We start from the raw sequence: 20,815 nt of genomic DNA on the forward strand, positions 1-20,815 counted from the left end.
AGAACGAGACACTCACAATCCCGTCATTCACCGATCGACCAACATACAATCACAACACACACCCTTTCCAACCTCATCACACGTTCACACTCAAACTCACACTCACACTTTAAGCTCACGATGCTCGACTTCGAGCGTCTTGTGCTCGGCGCCCGCCAAGTCGGCATCGTCGGCATCTTCACCCTGCAACTTGACGTTCCGGATGACCTGTTCTCTCGCGCGCTCGGTCGAAACGCATTGGTATTTCGCGAATTGGCGCGTCGGCACGCGCTCCTGGAACAGCTCGTCGATCTCCTCGAGTGTGCGGTTGCGCATCTCCGGGAGGAAGAAGTATAGGAAGACTATGTGAGTGGGAGGGTTAGTTGGAGTTGGTGATCAGGAGTGTTGAATAAGGTGTGGTGTTGGCGGTGGTGGTTTCTTGGAAGGGAGGGAGAGGGGGGGCCACGTAGATGGTAAAAAGCTTACTGAAGGTCACGGCGTTGCTGCCAGCCCAGACGTAGCCGATTTTCGCGCCCCATGCCAGTTGCGTCGGGTTGATGAAGTATGGCATTGTGAATGCCGTGAGCCCTGTGGAATGGTGGTCAGTCAGAAGCTGCCGGCTGGTGGTTGGTCGGCAGTTGCTAGCTAGCACAGAGGTGGTGGTTATGAGGAGAAGTAGCAGGGACTAACTAACATGCAAACACCATATTCACAGCGGTGGCCGTTCCGATCGAGACGACACGCAACCGGGAGCTGACCAACTCGTTGGCGACAGGATAGCTCTGCGCGCCCGAGAAGCCATTGTAGAAGAAATGGTAGCAAAACGCACATCCAACGATGGCTTTACCTGCCGCTTGCGTGCCGGGTGCTACAGATTGCGCGATGCCCATTCCCGCCATGAATACAGCAGAGGTCGAATGTCCAATGAGCATCATGGATCGTCTTCCGAGCTTCTTGTATGAGAGGTAGATGCCGATTGCGACGCCGACAAGGCCCATGAAGGACTTGAGGATCGTGGCGACGAAGGGGTTCTGGACACCGGCCATCTGGAAGAAATATGTCTGCAATGGGGAGGTATGTCAGTTTTCTGCGAATGGTTTTTGGTGGGGAACAAGTCCTTGAAATACTTACTCCATATGCCACAATCAGAGAAATGCCGGAAGAGGAATGCGACAGGACAACCGCCCAGCAAAGAAATGTCCGACGACGGTCAGTGCCTTTGAACATGTCCATGAAGGATGACGCTGTGGCCAATTCCTTCTCTCGCTCGATCCCCTCCTTCATTTCCATGAACTCTTCTTCCAGGAGCTCTGGGTGAGCGGCGAAAGAATCTCCCCGTAGCTGTGAAAGCGCACGGTGGGCTTCTTCTGATCTTCCATGGACCAGTAGCCATCTCGGAGACTCGGGAACGAAGAACATGAGGATACTTAATCCGAGTGGGATAGCGAATAGGCTTGCTAGAGGTATTTGGTAGCAGAGTTTGTTGGTGTACGATTTCGAGTACTGGTTGGCAATGGCGCCCATCATGCTTCCTGTGGCAGTTGATTAGTCCGGGAAGGAAATCTGAAAACCTGTAACTACTCACCCATGCTGACCCAGATTCCAAAGAAGGAGACAATAGCGCCACGAAGATGGGACGGGCTAACTTCTGCGGTGTATATATTTGCAAAGGTGATGAAGAAGCCGTTGGATGCCCCAATAAGTAAGCGACCAAAGTAGAGTCCGATGAGATTCTCAGTGCCAACTTGGAGACCCGCTGCAACGAACGAGACAAGCGAGGCGGCCCAAATCGCAGGCTTGCGACCATAGTAACGAGCAAAGAGGTGCGTAAGTAAAACGCCGATGATGGTACCGATTTGAAGGAATGAGCTGATGAGCTGTTGTGGAACAGTCTCTATGTTCCATCCGATCTTGGATTTAGGGTCTTTGTATCCGTAGACCTTCAGAAAGCCTACCATTGCTTGAAATCCGGCCACGGTCGCTGTATCATAACCATACTGGCAATTGGCCAATGACATAGCAAAGCATATCATGATGCATTTCCAGTTGTCTTTGACTGGAGTTTCTCTCACCTTCCTCCGGCTGGGGGCCGTTGTTGCTACTGCTGAACCCATGATCGAAGTGATTTGAGTCTGAGGGTAGTGAGAATTGAGGAATGCTCAGGCGCTTCTGTGCGAAAAAGGGCGCAGTGACGACAATTTAGCTGACACCAACTCCTACCTACCTCAGGTAACCACGTCTCCTCAAAGCCAAGGAGCCCCATAGTGGAGGAACTCCGGGGTATATGGTAGCACTTGATGCCTTTTCCGTAGGCATTATCAACAAAGAATTCTGCCAAGCAAGCCCCGCCACCGGCAAGATGCTATTTGATGTCCAAGAAGTACAAGCTCAGCAAAGATCGCCTTGTCCTAAGGTCTTTAGTACTTTGAGAGTGGTGAACCGAACCAAAAGGACTTCATGGCCAAGCATTGGCATGGAGAGGAAATCTCCAAAAAGTTGGGGTATAGGAGTACAAACATGAAGCGCTATCTCAGTTGTGGCTCTAGTATACCATTCTGAGACATTCGGTGAGGATAACGTAGCTAATGCTTGGATTTTGATTGGGCGTAGCTCCTGGAGGATGGTGCTACTGTTTGAGTGGTGGCGGTTATGATCAACACCCCTAATTGCGACATAGCCGTGCCAAGATTGGTGGATGTATGCGACAGTTTCCATTTCTAGGATATTTGTTGCTCGCGAGAGAAGTACGCGAATAGTGAATGCGGGTGCCCCACGATTTAAGATGAGAGAGATCTCGCTTTTGTCAAATCTCGAGGCAGCCCCTCTTCGGTACCTACCTGCACAGTGAAAAACTGCGTCGGGACGTTCGCCGAACAACCTATCATCAACCATGATTTCGTTGTGAAGGGCGAAGGCGAAGTCCCGTTGACTGAACGCTTAAAAGGCTGGGTGGAAGGCCGCAGCAAAGAGGATGACTGTACAGCGGTCGTCTTTGCGCACATTCGGCACTTCAATCTGTACGGAAAGCGTTTGTGGAGGACGTGTTATCTCTTGGAGATAGTAGAACACTAAAAATTCAAGTGCTCGATCATATGGAATGCGGTCGAGTTCAAGCCCATGGACTTATCCATCAATCCCCCTCTCAGATAGATGCTTGGACATGGTGAAAAACGGTCGCTATTATCACGTACTTCGCTTTTGTGATCAGGTGATCGGATATCCTTGCTCGGATCATGCCGACCTGATCTTGACAGGTATGTTAGCTGCCAGAAAGACACGGTTGTATATGTTTGGCGTGAAAACCTGACTTTATGATTGCTAGATTAGACCTGGTCAGAGAGCTGGCAGTCTTGAACCGAGAGTACTTTGGCTTGTGTTTGTTTCAAGTTGTCGGAGATTCCGCTACGGCAAGACTTTACGCCACTGCCACATTGCACTTCCAGGGTTAAGGCTTCACCGAACACAAGGCACATCAAGTGAAGGCAGATGCCCCTTTATGACCTTTATCTACTTGTGGTCGATGTAGTAGCTTAAGAGTACAACACCATCAGCTATGCTCACAATACTAGTAACCACTCAACAAATTGAACTGAGCAAATGTGATTTGAGAGCTTGTAGGTGATTCGATCTACGTTCGTAGGTGTGGATCTGTTGTTTGACTGTGAAGTTAATCCGACACTGACTCAGCGCGCTTCACTGTGAATGTAACGCTTTTATTGACGCGGAGTGTGAATACTGCCACATTCTATTGACCATTGAAGACAAGTCCAAGCTTGGTTAGTATTGTTCTTGCCCCTGGCCGTCAGTTGTGACCGTCGCCATGGGGACTTGGGATGGTCCTCTACCATTCATCTCTGCGGCAGAATCGCCAACGCATCTTTGTCTCGTCGTTTATGCCAGGGCGCAGCAACCAGAATCGCCTTCTTCCAGGACCACTCGTCACTGGTACACCCCTTCTCCCTCTGCTGCTGTTGTAGCAAATCTTATGAGTCGTTCAGCTTCCACATCAAACGTCATTCTCCCACACTTTCGACTTTTCGTCTAGCCATGGCGTTCTTCTTCGACCTAGGGGCAGACCCCCGGAACCCCTTCAACCAAGGACCAACCTTGTCCCATCAAGCATTACAAGAGATTCCGTATGCTCCACCCCGTGCGACTTCTGTCAACCATGAGGAGGACGTCCTCGACCAGTTATCTGCACAATTGAATGACCTGACACTTCTCGCCGAAGAAATCGTTGCACAGCAACCGCGAACGACACAGGTCAGATTAATGCTGGAGACGAGGAAGATGTTTAACGCATACAAGAAATCGGGTTCGATGATTCGCCTGGAGAAGAATGTCGATCAATTTTTGAAAGCTGGAGATTCAGATGGGCTACTGACCTTCAAAGCCGTTCCCAATCCGGAGTCAAAAGGTCTGCCTGTACCCAGCAACCAAGAGCCAGCCCACTATGGACGAGCTTTCAGGCACAATTTCTCATCAGCAGACGATGTATACGAGCACGCTGTCCTTCCAAATGACCGGAGGAATCCTGGGCCTGCGATCGGTCTCCAGAGTCTACACCCACTACGAATCATCGATCCCAATTCAATCTCATACGTGACCACCCTTCCTTGGGATCCAGTGGGAACCCTGCTACAATGGCCTGAGGGTCTAGACTTACCTCATGGACTTCTAGGCAAACTCAATCAAATACTCAGCATTGTCGACTATGATTGCCGTGTACGCCTCTTCCACCATGTCTGCAAGTATGGACCATCACCCGTCTTGAGAGTCGGGATCGAAGCGCAAGTCCAGAGCCATTACTCCTCCATGATCGAAAGTCGAACCAAAAATTATCTAGGCATGACTCCGGAGACACGAGTCTTCCTCCGCAACATGTTCGAAAAGAAGCCAGCCCTCAACCTTGCCGAGAGCCGTCTCCTCGCCAGAGTCTGCAGACTTAGTGTTGACACGATCAACCTGCTATGGGATGACCTCACACAGTCTCGGAGAGCACACTTAGCAATGAAGGTCTTCATCACTGCGAGGGAGATTGAAAGAGCGAGACGATTGAGACATCGTGAGCATCAGGAATACCTGCAAGAGCAGAGAGACAAGAAAGTCAAGGAATTGGAGAGGCGGAAGCAATTGGAGGTCGAGCAACAATTGAAGATGCGTCACAGACACGTTCATGTGGGACCTTCGAGTGTCGGAGTACCAAAAGGTCCCAATGCCTTTGCTGATCGTGATCCCCAGAGACGGCGTGGTCTAGGAGCATGAGAGTTCGAGGCCTCAAGTACTAGCATATCATCCCGCCGAGACCTGGCTTATATCTTCGATCGCCCTTTATTTGAGTGGAAGTTACGCAGGGAGTGAGATGGTCAACACTGCACTGTTAGGTAGGCATCAGTGCAGAATTAAGTTCAAAGCAAATTCTTTTTCACTACGATCGAAGTTGTCGCATCTTCTAGCTAAAATTATCCCTTGCGTGACACCTGTCCCTAGGCAATCCATACTATGGCAGATAATAAATATTAAGACCTCTCGAGAATGATGCTGTCCCTAAATCTACCACCCCACCGATCACAACACATTGGTATCTACCTGTTTTCAAGCCACGTGTTCTTACAAGTTGGCGATCTCTGTTCCTGCTCCATCTTCCACACCATGCAATTTCTAAACCAAAGCCAAAGCACCAATAAGACCCACGGCACCAGCGAAAAGACCATGTACCTTCTCAGTGGCTCCTTCACCCATAAATGTCGATTGTCGTGGGGCACCCGTACCTGTAGGTGGACCGCTACCACTTGGATGAACGGTGATAGTACCAGTGGTGGTCAAAGGTCCCGTATGAGTGCCGTTCCCATGCATGGTCGAAGGGGATGTGCTTTCGGTAGTCTTTACTGCTGGAGTAGTCTCCGGGATGATTGTTGTGGAGGTCAAGGTGCCGGAGACGGTGGTGTAGGTTACATCCACATCGTTGTTAACGCTTGGATCTGGTGTGGGTTCACCTGGAGGTGGACTGCTGGTGGTGCTCGAGACGGAAGGAGCTGCGGCGCAGATGGTCTGTCCGGCCGCGATGGCGGCTGTTGGTTCATGTCAGTGTCCAGCTACAGTCGATCTCAAGGGGCAATAACTCACCATTCACATCTTCAGGACTGCAGGCGCCTGCAATGCTCGTACCAATGTTGGCAAACGCCAGGGAGGCACAGATACATGCAGTATCACTTAGGGCACATCCTGTTGAGCCCAAGGCTTGTGTAATGGCGCCTGACTGTGAATGATCTTGTCAGTTTGTGCTTTGAACACGAAGAAACCTCTGAAGAGAAAACTCACAGCACAAGGTGGGAGAGAGCCCATGCCTTGAGCATAAACCATGGCGAGGCCGGAGAGTGCGGCAGCGCCGCTGAAACCTTTGGAATACATTGTTGAAGTCGTTAATAGTTTTGAAGACTCGTCAAACTTACACGACTTGGTTATGTTGAGATAATTGAGTCGAGACAAAGGAAGAACGAACAGGTATATCAACAAGTTGACACAAATAGGTGAGCAAACCATGCGTGGAATGTGGTGTTTTGGACGGCAATTCACAGCAGGAATGTGGGAATTCCTCGAAGTCCTGGTGACGGCTCGTGCATCGACTTCCTGGCAATGACTGTTAATACTCACGTTAGAGCACCTACCTACGGTAGGTACGTGTAGCCTGGTATTTTGAGACACTCGGCGAGCATTGCTGGCTCTCCATGCCTACCAACCAACCAGTTAGACATCTGTAAAACCGGAGTTGACATCCGATTATAAGTATTGCGTTAATATCGAATGTACAAGCACGTCGGATTAAACATCGCCAGCTTTCAACGAAGGCTGTACATTTGCAATGTTCCACGCTTGAAAGTGTGGAATATATGTGTGATGATGAATGAAGAGCCTTAGCCCTGGAGAGCCTTACGGGGATAAGGCTGAAGAAAGGAAGGATCTGCCAAGACTTCAAAGCGATGTCGGGCTTGGCAATCAAATCTAATCAGATACGATAAGATCTCTGCCTGCTCAGTCTATCAATCTGCAGCCCGCTCTCTCTCTCTCCTCCCCTCGAGCCTCCAACTTGACCAACAGTCCAGGCCATGGACGAACTCCATCCTGCGGAACTTTCAAAGATCCTTCGATTGCCTCTGAAATCTACAGGCACTCTTCTCAAGGCCCTGGAAGAGAGCGGAGGCCATGGTCCTCCGAGCACCCTCGATCCGGAGCATATCCGCAGGATCATCGCAGCCATCCTCTGGCATCGCAAGTTCATCCTCACGTACTACCTCGCAATTGGCTCTATCATAGCCATCTCATGCTCAGTCACGTTATATCACAGAGCCAGACGATGGCATAGAAAGAGGCAGGCACATAACGCGTCAAATATCCTCGCTACCTCGTCATCAAGCACTTCCTCCTCCTCGAGCAGCACTCTTCACGAGGCGTCTATATTTCCTGCTACGAAGAACACCGAGACGACGCCATTGCTCGCCTCCGAAAAAACTGTCCTTCGTCCTCGTCCTGCCTTCCTCAATCGTCTCAAGGCATGTCTGATCTATCAACCTCGTCCTATCTATGCTTTGACATCCCGGGTAAACGTCTTGCCGGATAATGCTACAACAATATCAATTCTCTTGTTCGCGGCTCTGAACTTGTTCTATCTACTTTTCCGTGCTCCCCTGCAACTAGAATGGATATTCATCATTGGAGACCGGGCAGGGCTCCTCTTCGTCGTCAATCTGCCTGTACTCTACATTCTGGCGGCGAAGACGAATCAACCGATCAAATTTCTGACTGGCTGGTCTTATGAGGGCCTCAATTTGTTCCATCGCCGGCTAGGCGAATGGATGATCATATTTTCTGTGATTCATATGTTCGGAATGCTCACAGTTTGGTATACTATACTTCGTCCTTTGGGCTACACCATTATTATCTACCTTACTTCTCCGACAGTCTACCTCGGTATTGTGGCAATTTTGTCTTACTTCGTCATTTATGCCACTAGTACAGGTTGGTTTCGTCAGTTGTATTATGAAGCGTTTCTCGGTTTGCACATAGCTTTTCAAGCAGCTGCGCTTGTTTTTCTGTTCTTTCATTATCCCACAGCAAAGCCTTATGTGGTCGCCACCTTCCTAGTGTGGGCGATTGACAGGGTCTTTTGGCGGAGTACTCTGTCTAGCAGGAAATTCATTGCTACATTGGAAGTGGCTCCAGATGAGAAAACTGTACTAGTTCATTGCGACATTGATTTACAGCAAAGGACTTTTGGTATGCGAACAGGACTTCATCATGGCTGGCAACCTGGCCAGCATCTTTTCTTAACAGTACCAAGCATGGGCACGAAGCATCGCTTCCAGACACACCCATTCACTATTGCTTCTCCTGCTCCCCCAGAAGAAGTGGGTATAAAATCATGGCCACTGCAATTGATCATTCGATCAATCGATGGGTTCTCACTTGACCTGCTCAACTATGCACGTCACCATCAGCACTGTGAGGTAATCCTAGAAGGCCCTCATGGCGCAATGCATGCACCGGAAGCTGCAAATCATTCTGATCGTGTATGCTTTGTTGCTGGTGGAAGTGGAATTGCTGTGACATACCCCTTGGCTTGGCACCATCAAATCAAGAAGCAGAACCAACACAATGCAGTGGTCAACCTGCGGACCGTCTACAAGGACGGATCGAAACACACGCCAACAGTGCTTGATTGTGGATCTGTCTTTGACACCAGAAAATTCTCCCACTTCTGGGTTCGCCAAGATCCAAGACATAAACGTTGGATCTCCATCGTCCCGAAGGCGAGTGCATTCGGCTTTGACGGTCGGAATGTGAGGCTTGATATGGAGTACACAGCCAAGGAGGATAACCTTGAAGAGGTCACCAACTTGATCACTCGAACGTACGACACAAGGCGCCCAGGACCAGACGGCGGAAGACCTGACATGAAGAGCGAACTCTGGGAGTGGGTTACATCTATTGGTATATCAAGCTCTTCATCTACAACAACCCTCGATACGTCGACCCACACTCTGCTCGGAGAACAAGAAGATGCTCCAACGAGCTCATCGAGCTCATCTTATCACTCTCTCCCTCCCAAAAGCATCAAAGACCGGAAGAGAGAAAAGATATGCGTCATCGTCTCTGGACCTGACGGTCTTGTTCGCGATATCAGAAACATGGTTTCTCAACTAGCCTGCGAAGGGTGGAATATCGAAGTTTGCGTGGAGAAATTCGGGTGGTAGCATTTACGAAACCACATGGCATTTGATTCGAGCGGCTATCGAGATACATTATAATAGAGTTTGGTGTTCCAGTATCATTTTTGGTATTGGTTGTACAGCGATACACGAAGATTTGATGTCCAACATACACTAGAGGAATATCTGGTACTTTCTGTCGTGAAGTCTTTAGCACCTAACGTTTGGTAATTTGGCTGCTTAAGTCTTCAGTGGCCTGGTTGATTAGTACTGCAGCTCTTGCGCTGAGAATGGATTTGTGTTTAGTGTGGTCGTCGTCCTCTTTGAGCACGCGCCAAAGTCATAATCATCTCTGACCTGTCCGAACATATTTCGCATTTTGTACACCGTGGAATTGTTGTGATAATCGGAGATGGTTAATTAACCCGTTGACCAAAGCGGAGGTGGCATGGGTTGATCTCACAGAACAGGACATGAACTGTTGTAGACTTGATTGATTGGTTGATTGATTCCCAGGCCCCTCCTGGAATCGAGTAATGAGTATCTATCTATTTGAAGTAAACAAAGCTATCGCATCATTAGGCGGTCCCGTGACCTGCCGGTCCTGTGGTCCTGCTGTGGCTCCAACAGGGGGAGTATGATCCGACCGGTAGCAGGACTCATAATGCCTTGTAACATGAGTGCTGGCGTTGAACAAAACCTTTGCTATTGATAGTTATAGGGACCTGGTCCTTGGACAACATTCCCGTGGGCAGAGTGTTGCTCATTGACTACATGCCCCGGCAGCGTTGGATTGACCACAATGTATACTTCACGTTGTTCACCTAGGGTGGCTTGCGACTCAAGCTGTGCACTTCAAAGATGTGATTTGGCGCGACCTCTGTTAAATGAGTTCTCGAAGTCGGAACAGTTGCAATTGACTTCATCAAAGATGCCTTCACTTAATATGTGAGGCAGATTTTTCAGCCTTGTCATGATCGTGCCACAGCCAGGCGAAGAGCAAAAAGTCCTGGGCCAGGATTGGGCGAGAGGACCGCTTGTGCATTCCGGCACGGAGCCTCTCCAGGTAGGAATCTTATGTAGATAAAGATGGCGGGGCCAAATTGAGCTATGTGACTTCCAAGGCCGTTTGTCAGGAGCAGTGACAATCGTGGCACAAGGTACGTAGCAAAAATAATTGAATGATATGTTTCATGCAGATGGAGATCGAATCACAGGACCTAGAGTCGATCGTCGTAGCAAACGCAGGAGGTGAAGCGTACATTTCTTCACAGAAGGAAAGATGCTCCAATGCCACCAGCAAACATACTAGCCACCGTCACGAAGCTGCTCAGACTCATAGTAGCCATGCCACTGATACCGTGGCCGCTGGTGCAACCACCAGCCATTCTGGCACCAAAAACCATGACAAATCCCCCAACAATTGCGGCGGGTAGGGAAACGGGTGACCCGGATTCACTGGCCGTTGGAATATATTGAGACATAATTTTAGAACCTGTGACGACGCCAGACGCGAAGATGATGTTGGATAGGCCGGGGCCAGCCGTGCCGTTGAGGAAGCTCCAGATGTATGCACCGATGTCTGCGTAAGCGCTGGAGACACCCAATGTTTTTCGTGTAAACAGCACCGATGTCGCTTGCGCAATGCCGATCAACAGGCCGCCAGCAATAGGGTTCAACCAGTGCTGTCTTGTTGGTGCAAGGTATGTGGCAGCGGTAATCATCAGAAGACATAGAACCTCATAGATGAGGACTGTAGAGGTCGTTGACAAGCCAGTTTTATCCTGGACGGTGTGTTTGAGAGGGACAGGATTTCGTGATGATGCGGTAGACCTTTTCATTTGCTTCTCAAGTTTGATGAATGCGATACCTCCAAGGATGCAACCCGCCGCGATATTCCAAGCATTGTTGATCCCTAAAGCGAGTTGCGCAAGAACGGTTCCAGGACATGCGCCAGTCAGAGTCATCCCCAGACCCTGAAGGAGACCACCGACAATATTTGCATCGTACCTCGCAAACCACCCGTATGAAGAATCAGATCGGTGCTGCAGCTTGGCAAATCCGCTTCGATTCGCCCCAATGACTATAAGTGCACTACACGCGCTGGCAGCCAGAAACGATTTCAACATGTGGAAGTTGGTCAGTCCCATCTGCGAAACAATCACCGATGGCAGGTAGACGCCGGACGCGGTAATCGCAGAACCAAAAATGGCGCCAGATGCTGCGCTTAGGAGGAGAGACCCCATCTTGATTCGTGCCGAAGGGAAGATCGATTCTGACAGAGGGAAGGACGCAGCACAGGTCTGACTTTGGAGTTGATGTTGACAACGAAGGACTTGCAGGCAGCTTGAGATCTTTGAAACATGTAAAAGTCGAGCTTTGGTGTCTCACAAGGCTTTCGTCGTCGGTGATCAAAAAATCAAGAGATGGAAGGCGGAGGGGCAAGGTGTACGTTCTTCCCCGATGATCACCGAGAGCACGGTGGGCATTTTTCTTGGACGTTACTGGGAGCAATTTGACGTAGTCATCTTTCTTGCCATCAAATCTCGGTGGATGTCGCCATCAGTGGTAGGCGTGCAGCAGGACCGGTGATTGGTGGGGGTCACTGGGAGCAATTCTCCCGAAGTGTGGTGCTCTCCAATTTATGAAGATAGGCTTTTCACAATCCTGGCGAGTGTCTGGCACACTGGTTGTGATCAGTAAATATCGGATTTAGGTTTGCCGAGGTCATTGCCTGTCACACATCAAAACACGAAGTGGTCCCCGATGAAAAGCGACGTGGCTGTTGCTCAACTCCATGTTGTCCATTTCGTCAATTAGTAAATATATCAATTATACAATACCAGCATTATCATTATGTTTCGTTTCCCAACGGCCGAAATCAGCCGGCCCCTGCATCCATCTTCACCCTTCCCTTGATACTTTCCCACTTGGGAGTAAATGACACAATAAAAGACAAGCATCCACACGCGATACAGATTGCGAATGGAATTCGGAGACCTTCCATGTATGCCGAGATGATTCCGTCGATTTGTTCGGCGTCGAAAACATGTCGTAGCTCCGAAGCACCTGTTGCGAGGACCTGAGCTGGATTGACACCGGGCGCTTTCTGAGGGAGAACTGCCAACATCCTGTTTGCAAAACCCGCCTGGGCTGCCGAGATCCAGATGGAGCCTCCCACTGTCTGGAAGAATAGCACGATCGCCGAGACTGATGACAGGTCTGAGGATTCGCATATTGCTTGACACACGATGACGGGGATCTGAAAGACGAGGCCTAGTCCTATTCCGACCAAGGCTTGGTAACCGATCCATTTCCCAGACGTAGAATCGGCATCGAGAGTGTAAATAAGGCCACAACCGACGCTGGCCACTGTAGACCCAAAGATCATCATTGGGATATATAGCCCCCAACCGGATAGGAGGGCTCCTGAGACAATTGAAAATAAGGAGACTCCTAGCACTAAAGGTAAGTTGTCGATTCCTGATTTCGCTGCCGAGACATTGAGTGCTGCTTGGAAATAAATCGGTAGAAAGTAGAGGAGGGTGAAAAAGGCACCAGCAACGATGAATATGTAAGCGCACATTGCCATTATGGTACGATCCTTGACGAGTCGGCCTTGCAGCAGAGCCCTCTCCCCCTGGTAGTATTCGACGGCGATGAAGGCGACAATCAAGAGGCCGAACAATACCAAAGTGGCAATAACAGATGGGTCATCCCACGGCTTGGTTGTTCCTGCCCATTGCATCGCCAGTAGGTAGCAGATGATGGCGGCCATTAGAATAAAAGTTCCAGGAAAGTCCATTTGAAGAACGATTTCTCGTCGGGTTGCTGGCTCTGGCTGAACTGGTGCATGAAAGAAGGCCACAATGATAGCCGTAGCTACACCACCGATTGGGAGATTTATGTAGAAGCACCATCTCCACGAAAGTTGATCGGTGAAGACGCCTTTATTGTAACGTCACGTCAGCAAAAGAGGTCAAGATGTACTGAAGGATAGGGATTTGTTACCTCCTAAAAGGGGACCAATGACCGACGCAAGACCAAATGTTGCGCCCATAATACCCGTAAACATAGCACGATACTTTGGTGGTGCCGAGAAAGCGATCACGATGTATGCACCTGATGCAATGCCTGCACCACCCATTCCTGCAATGGCCCTTCCAACGATGAGAGTAGTGGAGTCCTTTGCAACGCCACATATCAATGATCCGACCTCAAATATGGCGATACTAGCTAGGTATGAGATCTTCAACGGGGTGTACTTGTACAATTTCCCCCATGTCGCCTGAAAGGAGCCGATGGTGAGGAAGAACGCACTTCCGTACCAACCGATTTCGTCAAGGGAGTGAAACTCATCGGTGATGGCAGGAATCGCAGTGGCCACGATGGTCATATCGAGTGCCACAAGGAAGATACTACACACCAATGCAAGTGCGATCATTCCGAGTGAAAATGGGGATATATGCCTAGGTCATGTTGAGCACATGAGATCCAATGAGATGGGAGTACTTACCACTCTGATGGCTCGTCGGCAGCAAGAGCTATGTCGATACTCGTACGAGTTTGTGACTCAACATATGAGTATTTGAAGCTTGGTAAAGTCCATGTCATATCAAGCATCGCCAAGTTTTTCTGTACAGTCGAGTCGAGCTTGGGCTCCTCCACATGCTGATTGATGTCGAGGTCCGGGTCATACATTGATAAGCCACGCTCCATCCGAGGATCATAGACTGACGTGAAACGTCGGGGTAGCGTGGCTTCTCTCATCTGGGGTTCCTCGATCTTCCTGGGCGAGCGCTGTGAAGGTCTTCTCGTTGGCCAGAGAATCGCTTCACCAATCCAGGCGAAGCCAGCGGAGAAACTCCTGGACGATTCTGGACGTCCAGATCTTCGCGATTCGGGTCTCAACCCATTCGACCATCGTGATTCAGGTCTCGAGTCTCTTGAGATTGGTCGGTATGAAGCTGATCTTGCTGGAGGAGGCCGAGGAACTGGCTTGCGCTTGACGCGGAAAGCTTGGGGTCTCCGTGAACCATTGCCCAAAACCGAATCAGGCGGCAACGGTGAGACGATATCCTCGTCCTGAGTCGGACCTTGGCCATACTTTGCGGCTGGGATAGAAATTGGGGATACTGGTGGTGGCGGCATGGCTCTCGACGAAGCAAGGTACGATCAGCCTCTGACGCGGATGAAAAGACGTTCGAGAAACCACTATGAGGGACATGGGAAGCCAACATCCTTTAAAGACTACCAGATCTTCACGATCAGATGCCGGGAAGATCGGTCGTTTGATCCGCTCTCCATGGCAGCTGGGAGGCACTCGTAGTCAGGAGTGGTTCATTCGCAGCATCCAACGGTTCTGGCTCGCCTGAAGACGAACATTGGGGCCAGCCATGTCGGACATGTTGAATCTTCGCCCGACATTTCAGGCAGGAAGAGAACAAAGCCTTCCAAGGGTTTGAGAAAGAGCCTCAAATGCCGTCAAGTGGCCATTCAGCGCTCGGTAGCCCCAATCAGCACGTAAAGAGGCAGCGAAGCTCACTACTTTGGGATAGGATCATGAAGGACAGGATCTGGGATATTGGGGATCCATCAATGTGGCTGTACCAGTGGATTGGAGCACTTGGAAGCCTTTTGAACAGAAGTGTGGCTCCAGTGGTTCAACAGGTCCAATCCCCCCGGCTGGAATTGTTGATACCGACCTGTATTTGTCTAAACGATGGCAAAATCAGGTAGCAATGGTGATGATCCTTTGGCTGAAAAGGAAGTAGTGGGCGGTTAAAGCTGCTAACTTTAGGGGCCAAGCACCGCCGGACTTGAGGCTTGGAAACTTTCCACGGACGGACTTTACCAATCCTATCGATCAAAGATACCTACCAGGTATGTAGTACTCGTTACAGGTATCTCATCCACGGACATGAGATGAGACGACCAGGCACGAAGGATCTGTTCGCAAGAACATGATCGCATCAACTTCCTAATATTGCGACCACACTGTAATCCCGTCTTTTGACAAACAAGCCGGTTTCGACGGTGTCTAAGATCCGACTTTCCTGTCGATGCTAGCAAATCTGCAACGACGAATTATACACATTGCAAGAGGCAACGCTATCAAACTTCAACACGCGAATAATGGTTGTTACGAGTTATTGATCACCAACATCTGATCCAACGCTTGTGGAGCCATACACACATGGCCGGAGTCCACAATCGGCGGCCGTTTCGAAGAAATCACGATTTAGAGGCGCGAGGCCCCCAGTTGGTAAGCCATCCCCATGTTTGTTCCTGCCACTGTTGTAGCCTTACGAGGTACTCGGTATCTACGGAGTAAGTCTGAGACTCGTGTATGATTTTCGGCGAAAACCTAGTCTCACCGACAACGACTCTCCACAGAGTAAGTACCTATGTTTCAAGATGACACCAGATTAGGCCTTTGCTTGACACCAACATCGCTAAAACCGCAGAAGAATCTGTAAAAGCCGATCTATTTTCGTGTGTGCAATGCCTCAATGGGAGATGTCGCAACACTTTGCTATTTTCGATGGGTTAGGACCGCTCAGATTTGAGGGAATCGGTGTTGTCGTTAGGCCGTGGTTCGCACAACGTTCGACTTATGGAATTAGAAAGCATTCCCTATCCTGATGTGACTCTGGCGGCAACCAGGCTCAATAATACGAGTTTCCATTACTCCCAGAAAGTGCAACCAGTTTGGAGATTTTGGAGAAGTCTTTCAGGTCCAAAAACTAAACCCAAATTAGGATGTCAGACAACATAGATGTCGTCATTCATTTTGGTGATATTCAGTCTCATCTAAATACTTACCAGGTGGGCCATCAACATATCTCACTATTAGTTCCATCAGCAATAATCATGGCCGCCAAAGCAAAGCTGAACGTGCACAATTTCCCTCGACCCCCGTTGTTAGAGTTGACAGCAAGGCGACTGGTCATCAAATGGGGCAATGAAACCGTGACCGATACAACGGCAGCATATTGGGCGTTGGAGACGACACATCCACCAAGTAGGTCTGAACGAATATTAAGATGAATGTTCAATCCAAGCTCTCGAGTCATGATCGCTTCCCATGAGATCGTTGCTTGCAATAAGCACAGTAGTAACAGGGTCTTTTATAGCCTACTACATCCCCCGAGATTCCATCACCTCATCCTTCAAACTGACAAAGATACCGAACAAGGCGTCACTGTGTGAATGGAAAGGCAAGGCTACATATTGGAGTCTCACCAACAAAGCCACCGGAGAGCAGATCGATAACAAGATCTGGAGCTATGAAGCACCGACTCCGGCGTTCAAGGACATCAAGGGATACCTCTCCTTTTACGCCAGCGGTGTTCCCTGGGATTGTTATGTGGACGACGAGAAAGTCGCACCCCAGGAAGGTCAGTTTCTATGCTGGGATTCCTTTGGCTTATTGACGTGCTTCAGGTGATTTTTATGGCGGTTGGGTGACGAGTGAATTGGAAGGTCGTATGAAAGGTGGTCCGGGGACCTGGGGATGGTAGTACATATGTTCAACTGTCCCAACGACGTGTTATCTGCTTCTATCTACATACAAACAGTGATGTGTCTGAGCGAAGCAATTCAATCTATGAAAATCATAAGCAAAGCGGTCATCAAATGATGTTTGCGACCTCATGTCGAATTGGAAACTCATCCACAAAGTGGTATGACAAAACCAAACCGATGAGGCTTCACAACCCGCCGTCGCCAAATATACTTGAGTGCTCAGTAGATTCGACCATTCCTAATTGAGCGCGGACTCATGTAGCTCCGCGCTAGAAGCTGGCACATCTGCGGCTGTACTCCGCCCGGTCTCGTCATGGTTGTTATTGGGTGTTGAACGACTTCTTTCATCCCATCCGAGGCAGGTTGAAGCTGTTCAATCCACTTCTCAAGTTTCCATTACTTGCAGTCGTTGAAAGCCTACGTCTTGAGATCCATTCATCTCGGGATCTGTGGGCCTGTGTTCCCAGACAGGTGCGAAAACGGTGTGCAAGACACGGTTGCGTTGCAAGGAAATGAGACCGCGCATCATTTATTGTCTCAAAGGGACATACCCCATTCTACCCATCATCTCCTTCGGGTTGCATGCCTGTTCAGGTTTGTACAGCCATTAAAGAATCATCAACAATCCCTGGTTTGAGACACAAGTTCTTTTCTTTCCTACTCTCAACTCCCACTTGATTGTGATTTGTTCTTTCTCGCCCTTTACAATGGGAGACGTATCTGGTCCAGAGAACACGCCTGTCCGCGCCGAGGTCATTGACCTTTCACTCGGATGGTCTTTCAAGCTGACCGACGATGTCGGCTCCAACTCCTGGCTACCAGTCAAGAAGGTCCCTTCCACGGTGCAACAAGACCTGATAGACAACAAGAAACTAGCGGATCCCTTCATCGGGTTCAACGAAATCAAGGCCGAATGGGTGGGCCTGAAGTCGTGGACATATCGGGTTGCGATTCCGAGACTATCGTTGGCGAGTACTGCGAGAGCCGTGCTCGCGTTCGATGGCCTCGATACGTTCGCGACTGTCAAGCTCGGAGGCAAGACAATACTGGAGAGCGACAACATGTTCTTGCCTCATCGCGTGGATGTCACGGATTTCGTTCATGGCAGCGCGTATGATCTGGATCTAGAGATCGAATTTGCGTCAGCATTCCTCCGAGCCCGAGAGATCAAAGACCAGCATCCGGACCACAAATTCGTGGCGTTCAATGGTGACACAGCCAGGCTGGCCGTGAGAAAGGCCCAATACCACTGGGGGTGGGATTGGGGCCCGCTATTGGTTTGTGCGGGTGTTTGGAGACCCGTGCGCCTGGAGATATACTCTGTCAGGATTGCCGAGTTGAGGACCGATGTCAAGATTGCGGACGACTACAAGTCCGCCACGGTCGACGCGAGCATAGACGTCGAAGCACATTCAGAGCATCCTCACCTCAAAGCAAGACTGACAATCAAGCTGGGAGATCAACTAATCGACTCGACTGACACAGAAGTAGGAGCGAACGGCAAAGCTTCTGGCCAGCTCAAAGTCGACAATCCCGAACTCTGGATGCCCAACGGCTACGGCAGGCAGAGCTTATACACCGTCAGCGCGAGCATCTTCCACGACGCGACGGAGCTACACGCAGAGAGCAAGCGGATCGGCATCCGCAACGTCCAGCTCGTCCAGGAGCCCGATGCTCGGGGCAAGTCCTTCTACTTCCGCATCAACGGCGTGGACATTTTCTGCGGCGGCTCGTGCTGGATTCCAGCCGATAGCTTCCTGACCAACGTTACCCCGGAGAAGTACCGGGCGTGGATCGAGTTGATGGTTCCTGCGAACCAGAAGATGATCAGGTATGTGGGGGAGAGAGAATGAAAAGCCCTACGGATGCGCTCCACCTAACCATTGCTCCCCCCTATCCCAAAAGACGCTACTACTGGATGAGTTCTTGTTTGCTGATTGAATTATTTCGCTAGGATCTGGGGCGGAGGGATCTATGAGAACGACGAGTTCTACGACGTGTGCGACGAGCTCGGCATTCTGGTGTGGCAGGTACGTGACGAACACGATGGATACGAGAGAAAGAAAAACAAAAATCTAATCTCCAGCTCCATTTCCCCGGGCCTGCTCCCGGGACAATGAATTGAAGATGGATCCCCATACTAACGGTTGAAAATTTGCGGGCAGGATTTTATGTTTGGCTGCGGCAACTACCCCTGCTTCCCGGATATATTGGAATCGATCGAGCGGGAGGCGGTGGCTAATGTTCGGAGAATTCGCCACCATCCGAGCATTGTGATATTTGCCGGGAACAACGAAGACTACCAGGTGGCCGAGTCGGCGCATTTGACCTACGATTACGAGGACAAGAACGAGGAACACTGGCTGAAGTCGGATTTCCCGGCGCGGTACATCTACGAGTCGCTGCTTCCAAGAGTATCGGCGCGCGAGGCCCCGTGGATTCCCTACCATCCGGGGTCGCCGTGGGGAGATGGGAAGATCAGCTCGGACCCCACCGTGGGCGATATGCATCAGTGGAATGTGTGGCATGGCACGCAGGAGAAGTATCAGATCTTTGACTCTCTGGGAGGACGATTTAATTCCGAGTTTGGGATGGAGGCATTCCCACATATTGCCACGATCAAGTCGTTTGTGGAGAGAGAAGAAGATCTCTACCCCCAGAGTCATGTGCTCGATTTTCACAACAAAGCAGATGGACATGAGCGACGGATCGCCACTTACCTGGTGGAGAACGTCAGAACGTCAACATCACTCGAATCCTACATCCACTTGACACAATTGATCCAATGCGAGGCTCTCATGTTTGGCTATCGTGGCTGGCGCAAGCAGTGGGGTGATGATAGACACTGCGGCGGAGCCTTGGTGTGGCAGTTGAATGATTGCTGGCCAGTGACCAGCTGGTCGATCGTCGACTACTACTTACGGAGAAAACCAGCATATTACGCGATGGCCCGTGTATTGGCCCCCGTGGCGGTTGGAGTCCGCCGGAGTCATCATGATTGGAGTGTGACGCATGCCCGAGAGCCCCGAACGCAGGACTGGGAGCTATGGGTGGTAAGCTCAAAGTTGATTGACATTGTTGCTGACGTGGAGGTCAAGTTTGTGTCGGTTCGAACGGGGCAGGAAATCAAGGAGAAGATTGTGCAGAAAGGGATCCGCGTCAAGGCCAATGGTACTACGGACGTTCTCAAAGGAGTGATAGATAACGAGAAGGAAGAGCCCCATGTCCTCGCAGCACGAATCTGGTTGAATGGTAAATTGGTGGCCCGAGACACCGACTGGCCCCAGCCACTCAAGTACCTTCCATTCCCTTCACGCAAAGTGAATGTGAAGGTCGTTGGCAATGAGATGCATGTGAGTGCTGAGCGGCCAGTCAAGTGTCTGGTGTTTGAGGAACGTGAAGGATGTCACCTTAGTGATAGTGCAATCGACATAGTGCCGGGAGATACGCAGACTATTCAAGTCCGCGGGCTCAAGGCTGGCAGTCAACCTCTAGACTGGACATACTTGGGCGCAGGGGAACAATGAGACAGGGGAGGCGAGAGATAAAGTTTCGCAGTCTACTTCGTACGGAGTACGAGGTAGTTGGCAGTGGATGGCATGGCCACAATACGGGGTCCAGATTAGCCGTTAGGCAGAGTTGCATCGCATGTGATGGAGGGAGTAGTTAGTCAATTCAGGGCGGGACTACCAGTATTGATTCAAAGATGAATCGCGAAGGGATGAGAATGGCCACCTGAAAAGACAATCTGCCCAAACAGGATGTCCCCTGGGGCCAGCCAAATGGTTTGGGAAGAGTAAGATGAGTTGTGTATTACTTGCAGAGATTCTCAAAGGATGACATGGTCTGACTTGATGGTGTTTGTGGGTGGAAGGAGTTCTGGGTGGCGGTTGAATATCGGCGCTCGTCACAAGTATGCGGCCGATTGGCAGTCGTGCCTAAAAGCAGGGTCGTTGCTCACCAAATGTGCACTCTGTCCTCGCGATGCCTGGACCGAGTATTCGTGGCCTACGGAGTAGATACTCAACTCTCAACAAGACCCATGAGATGTGTCTGATCTCAAGCCTTGCTTAGTGTGAGTTGGGAAGACAGGCCGTGGCCGA

At 50.2% G+C, this 20,815-nt stretch overlaps 8 protein-coding genes across 8 annotated transcripts; 4 read left to right on the plus strand and 4 right to left on the minus strand.

Moving 5' to 3' along the window:
• Positions 1 to 102: 102 nt before the first annotated feature.
• On the minus strand, positions 103 to 2,093 carry LTR84_007796 (uncharacterized protein; the record flags this gene model as incomplete). The annotated part of the gene is made up of 5 exons (XM_064851348.1): positions 103 to 341; positions 466 to 567; positions 674 to 1,040; positions 1,111 to 1,511; positions 1,565 to 2,093. The coding sequence occupies 5 exons, from the start codon at positions 2,091 to 2,093 to the stop codon at positions 103 to 105; spliced, it is 1,638 nt and encodes a 545-aa protein (XP_064710351.1).
• Positions 2,094 to 4,026: 1,933 nt separating this feature from the next.
• LTR84_007797 (uncharacterized protein) lies at positions 4,027 to 5,244 on the plus strand (the record flags this gene model as incomplete). Its single annotated transcript, XM_064851349.1, has 1 exon — positions 4,027 to 5,244. One exon carries the CDS (start codon positions 4,027 to 4,029, stop codon positions 5,242 to 5,244), a length of 1,218 nt encoding a protein of 405 aa, XP_064710352.1.
• A 396-nt stretch (positions 5,245 to 5,640) lies between these two features.
• LTR84_007798 (uncharacterized protein) lies at positions 5,641 to 6,390 on the minus strand (the record flags this gene model as incomplete). Its single annotated transcript, XM_064851350.1, has 3 exons — positions 5,641 to 6,050; positions 6,106 to 6,238; positions 6,301 to 6,390. The coding sequence occupies 3 exons, from the start codon at positions 6,388 to 6,390 to the stop codon at positions 5,641 to 5,643; spliced, it is 633 nt and encodes a 210-aa protein (XP_064710353.1).
• A 695-nt stretch (positions 6,391 to 7,085) lies between these two features.
• Positions 7,086 to 9,230, plus strand: LTR84_007799 (uncharacterized protein; the record flags this gene model as incomplete). The annotated part of the gene is made up of 1 exon (XM_064851351.1): positions 7,086 to 9,230. One exon carries the CDS (start codon positions 7,086 to 7,088, stop codon positions 9,228 to 9,230), a length of 2,145 nt encoding a protein of 714 aa, XP_064710354.1.
• Positions 9,231 to 10,453: 1,223 nt separating this feature from the next.
• On the minus strand, positions 10,454 to 11,431 carry LTR84_007800 (uncharacterized protein; the record flags this gene model as incomplete). The annotated part of the gene is made up of 1 exon (XM_064851352.1): positions 10,454 to 11,431. One exon carries the CDS (start codon positions 11,429 to 11,431, stop codon positions 10,454 to 10,456), a length of 978 nt encoding a protein of 325 aa, XP_064710355.1.
• A 635-nt stretch (positions 11,432 to 12,066) lies between these two features.
• Positions 12,067 to 14,336, minus strand: LTR84_007801 (uncharacterized protein; the record flags this gene model as incomplete). The annotated part of the gene is made up of 3 exons (XM_064851353.1): positions 12,067 to 13,133; positions 13,197 to 13,654; positions 13,702 to 14,336. The coding sequence occupies 3 exons, from the start codon at positions 14,334 to 14,336 to the stop codon at positions 12,067 to 12,069; spliced, it is 2,160 nt and encodes a 719-aa protein (XP_064710356.1).
• A 1,722-nt stretch (positions 14,337 to 16,058) lies between these two features.
• LTR84_007802 (uncharacterized protein) lies at positions 16,059 to 16,708 on the plus strand (the record flags this gene model as incomplete). Its single annotated transcript, XM_064851354.1, has 3 exons — positions 16,059 to 16,209; positions 16,322 to 16,585; positions 16,632 to 16,708. The coding sequence occupies 3 exons, from the start codon at positions 16,059 to 16,061 to the stop codon at positions 16,706 to 16,708; spliced, it is 492 nt and encodes a 163-aa protein (XP_064710357.1).
• A 711-nt stretch (positions 16,709 to 17,419) lies between these two features.
• On the plus strand, positions 17,420 to 20,239 carry LTR84_007803 (uncharacterized protein; the record flags this gene model as incomplete). The annotated part of the gene is made up of 3 exons (XM_064851355.1): positions 17,420 to 18,543; positions 18,667 to 18,742; positions 18,878 to 20,239. 3 exons carry the CDS (start codon positions 17,420 to 17,422, stop codon positions 20,237 to 20,239), a joined length of 2,562 nt encoding a protein of 853 aa, XP_064710358.1.
• Positions 20,240 to 20,815: the final 576 nt, after the last annotated feature.

This window comes from Exophiala bonariae (assembly GCF_035927105.1).
Source record: "Exophiala bonariae strain CCFEE 5792 chromosome Unknown scaffold_3, whole genome shotgun sequence".
NCBI classification, from domain to species: Eukaryota; Fungi; Ascomycota; class Eurotiomycetes; order Chaetothyriales; family Herpotrichiellaceae; genus Exophiala; species Exophiala bonariae.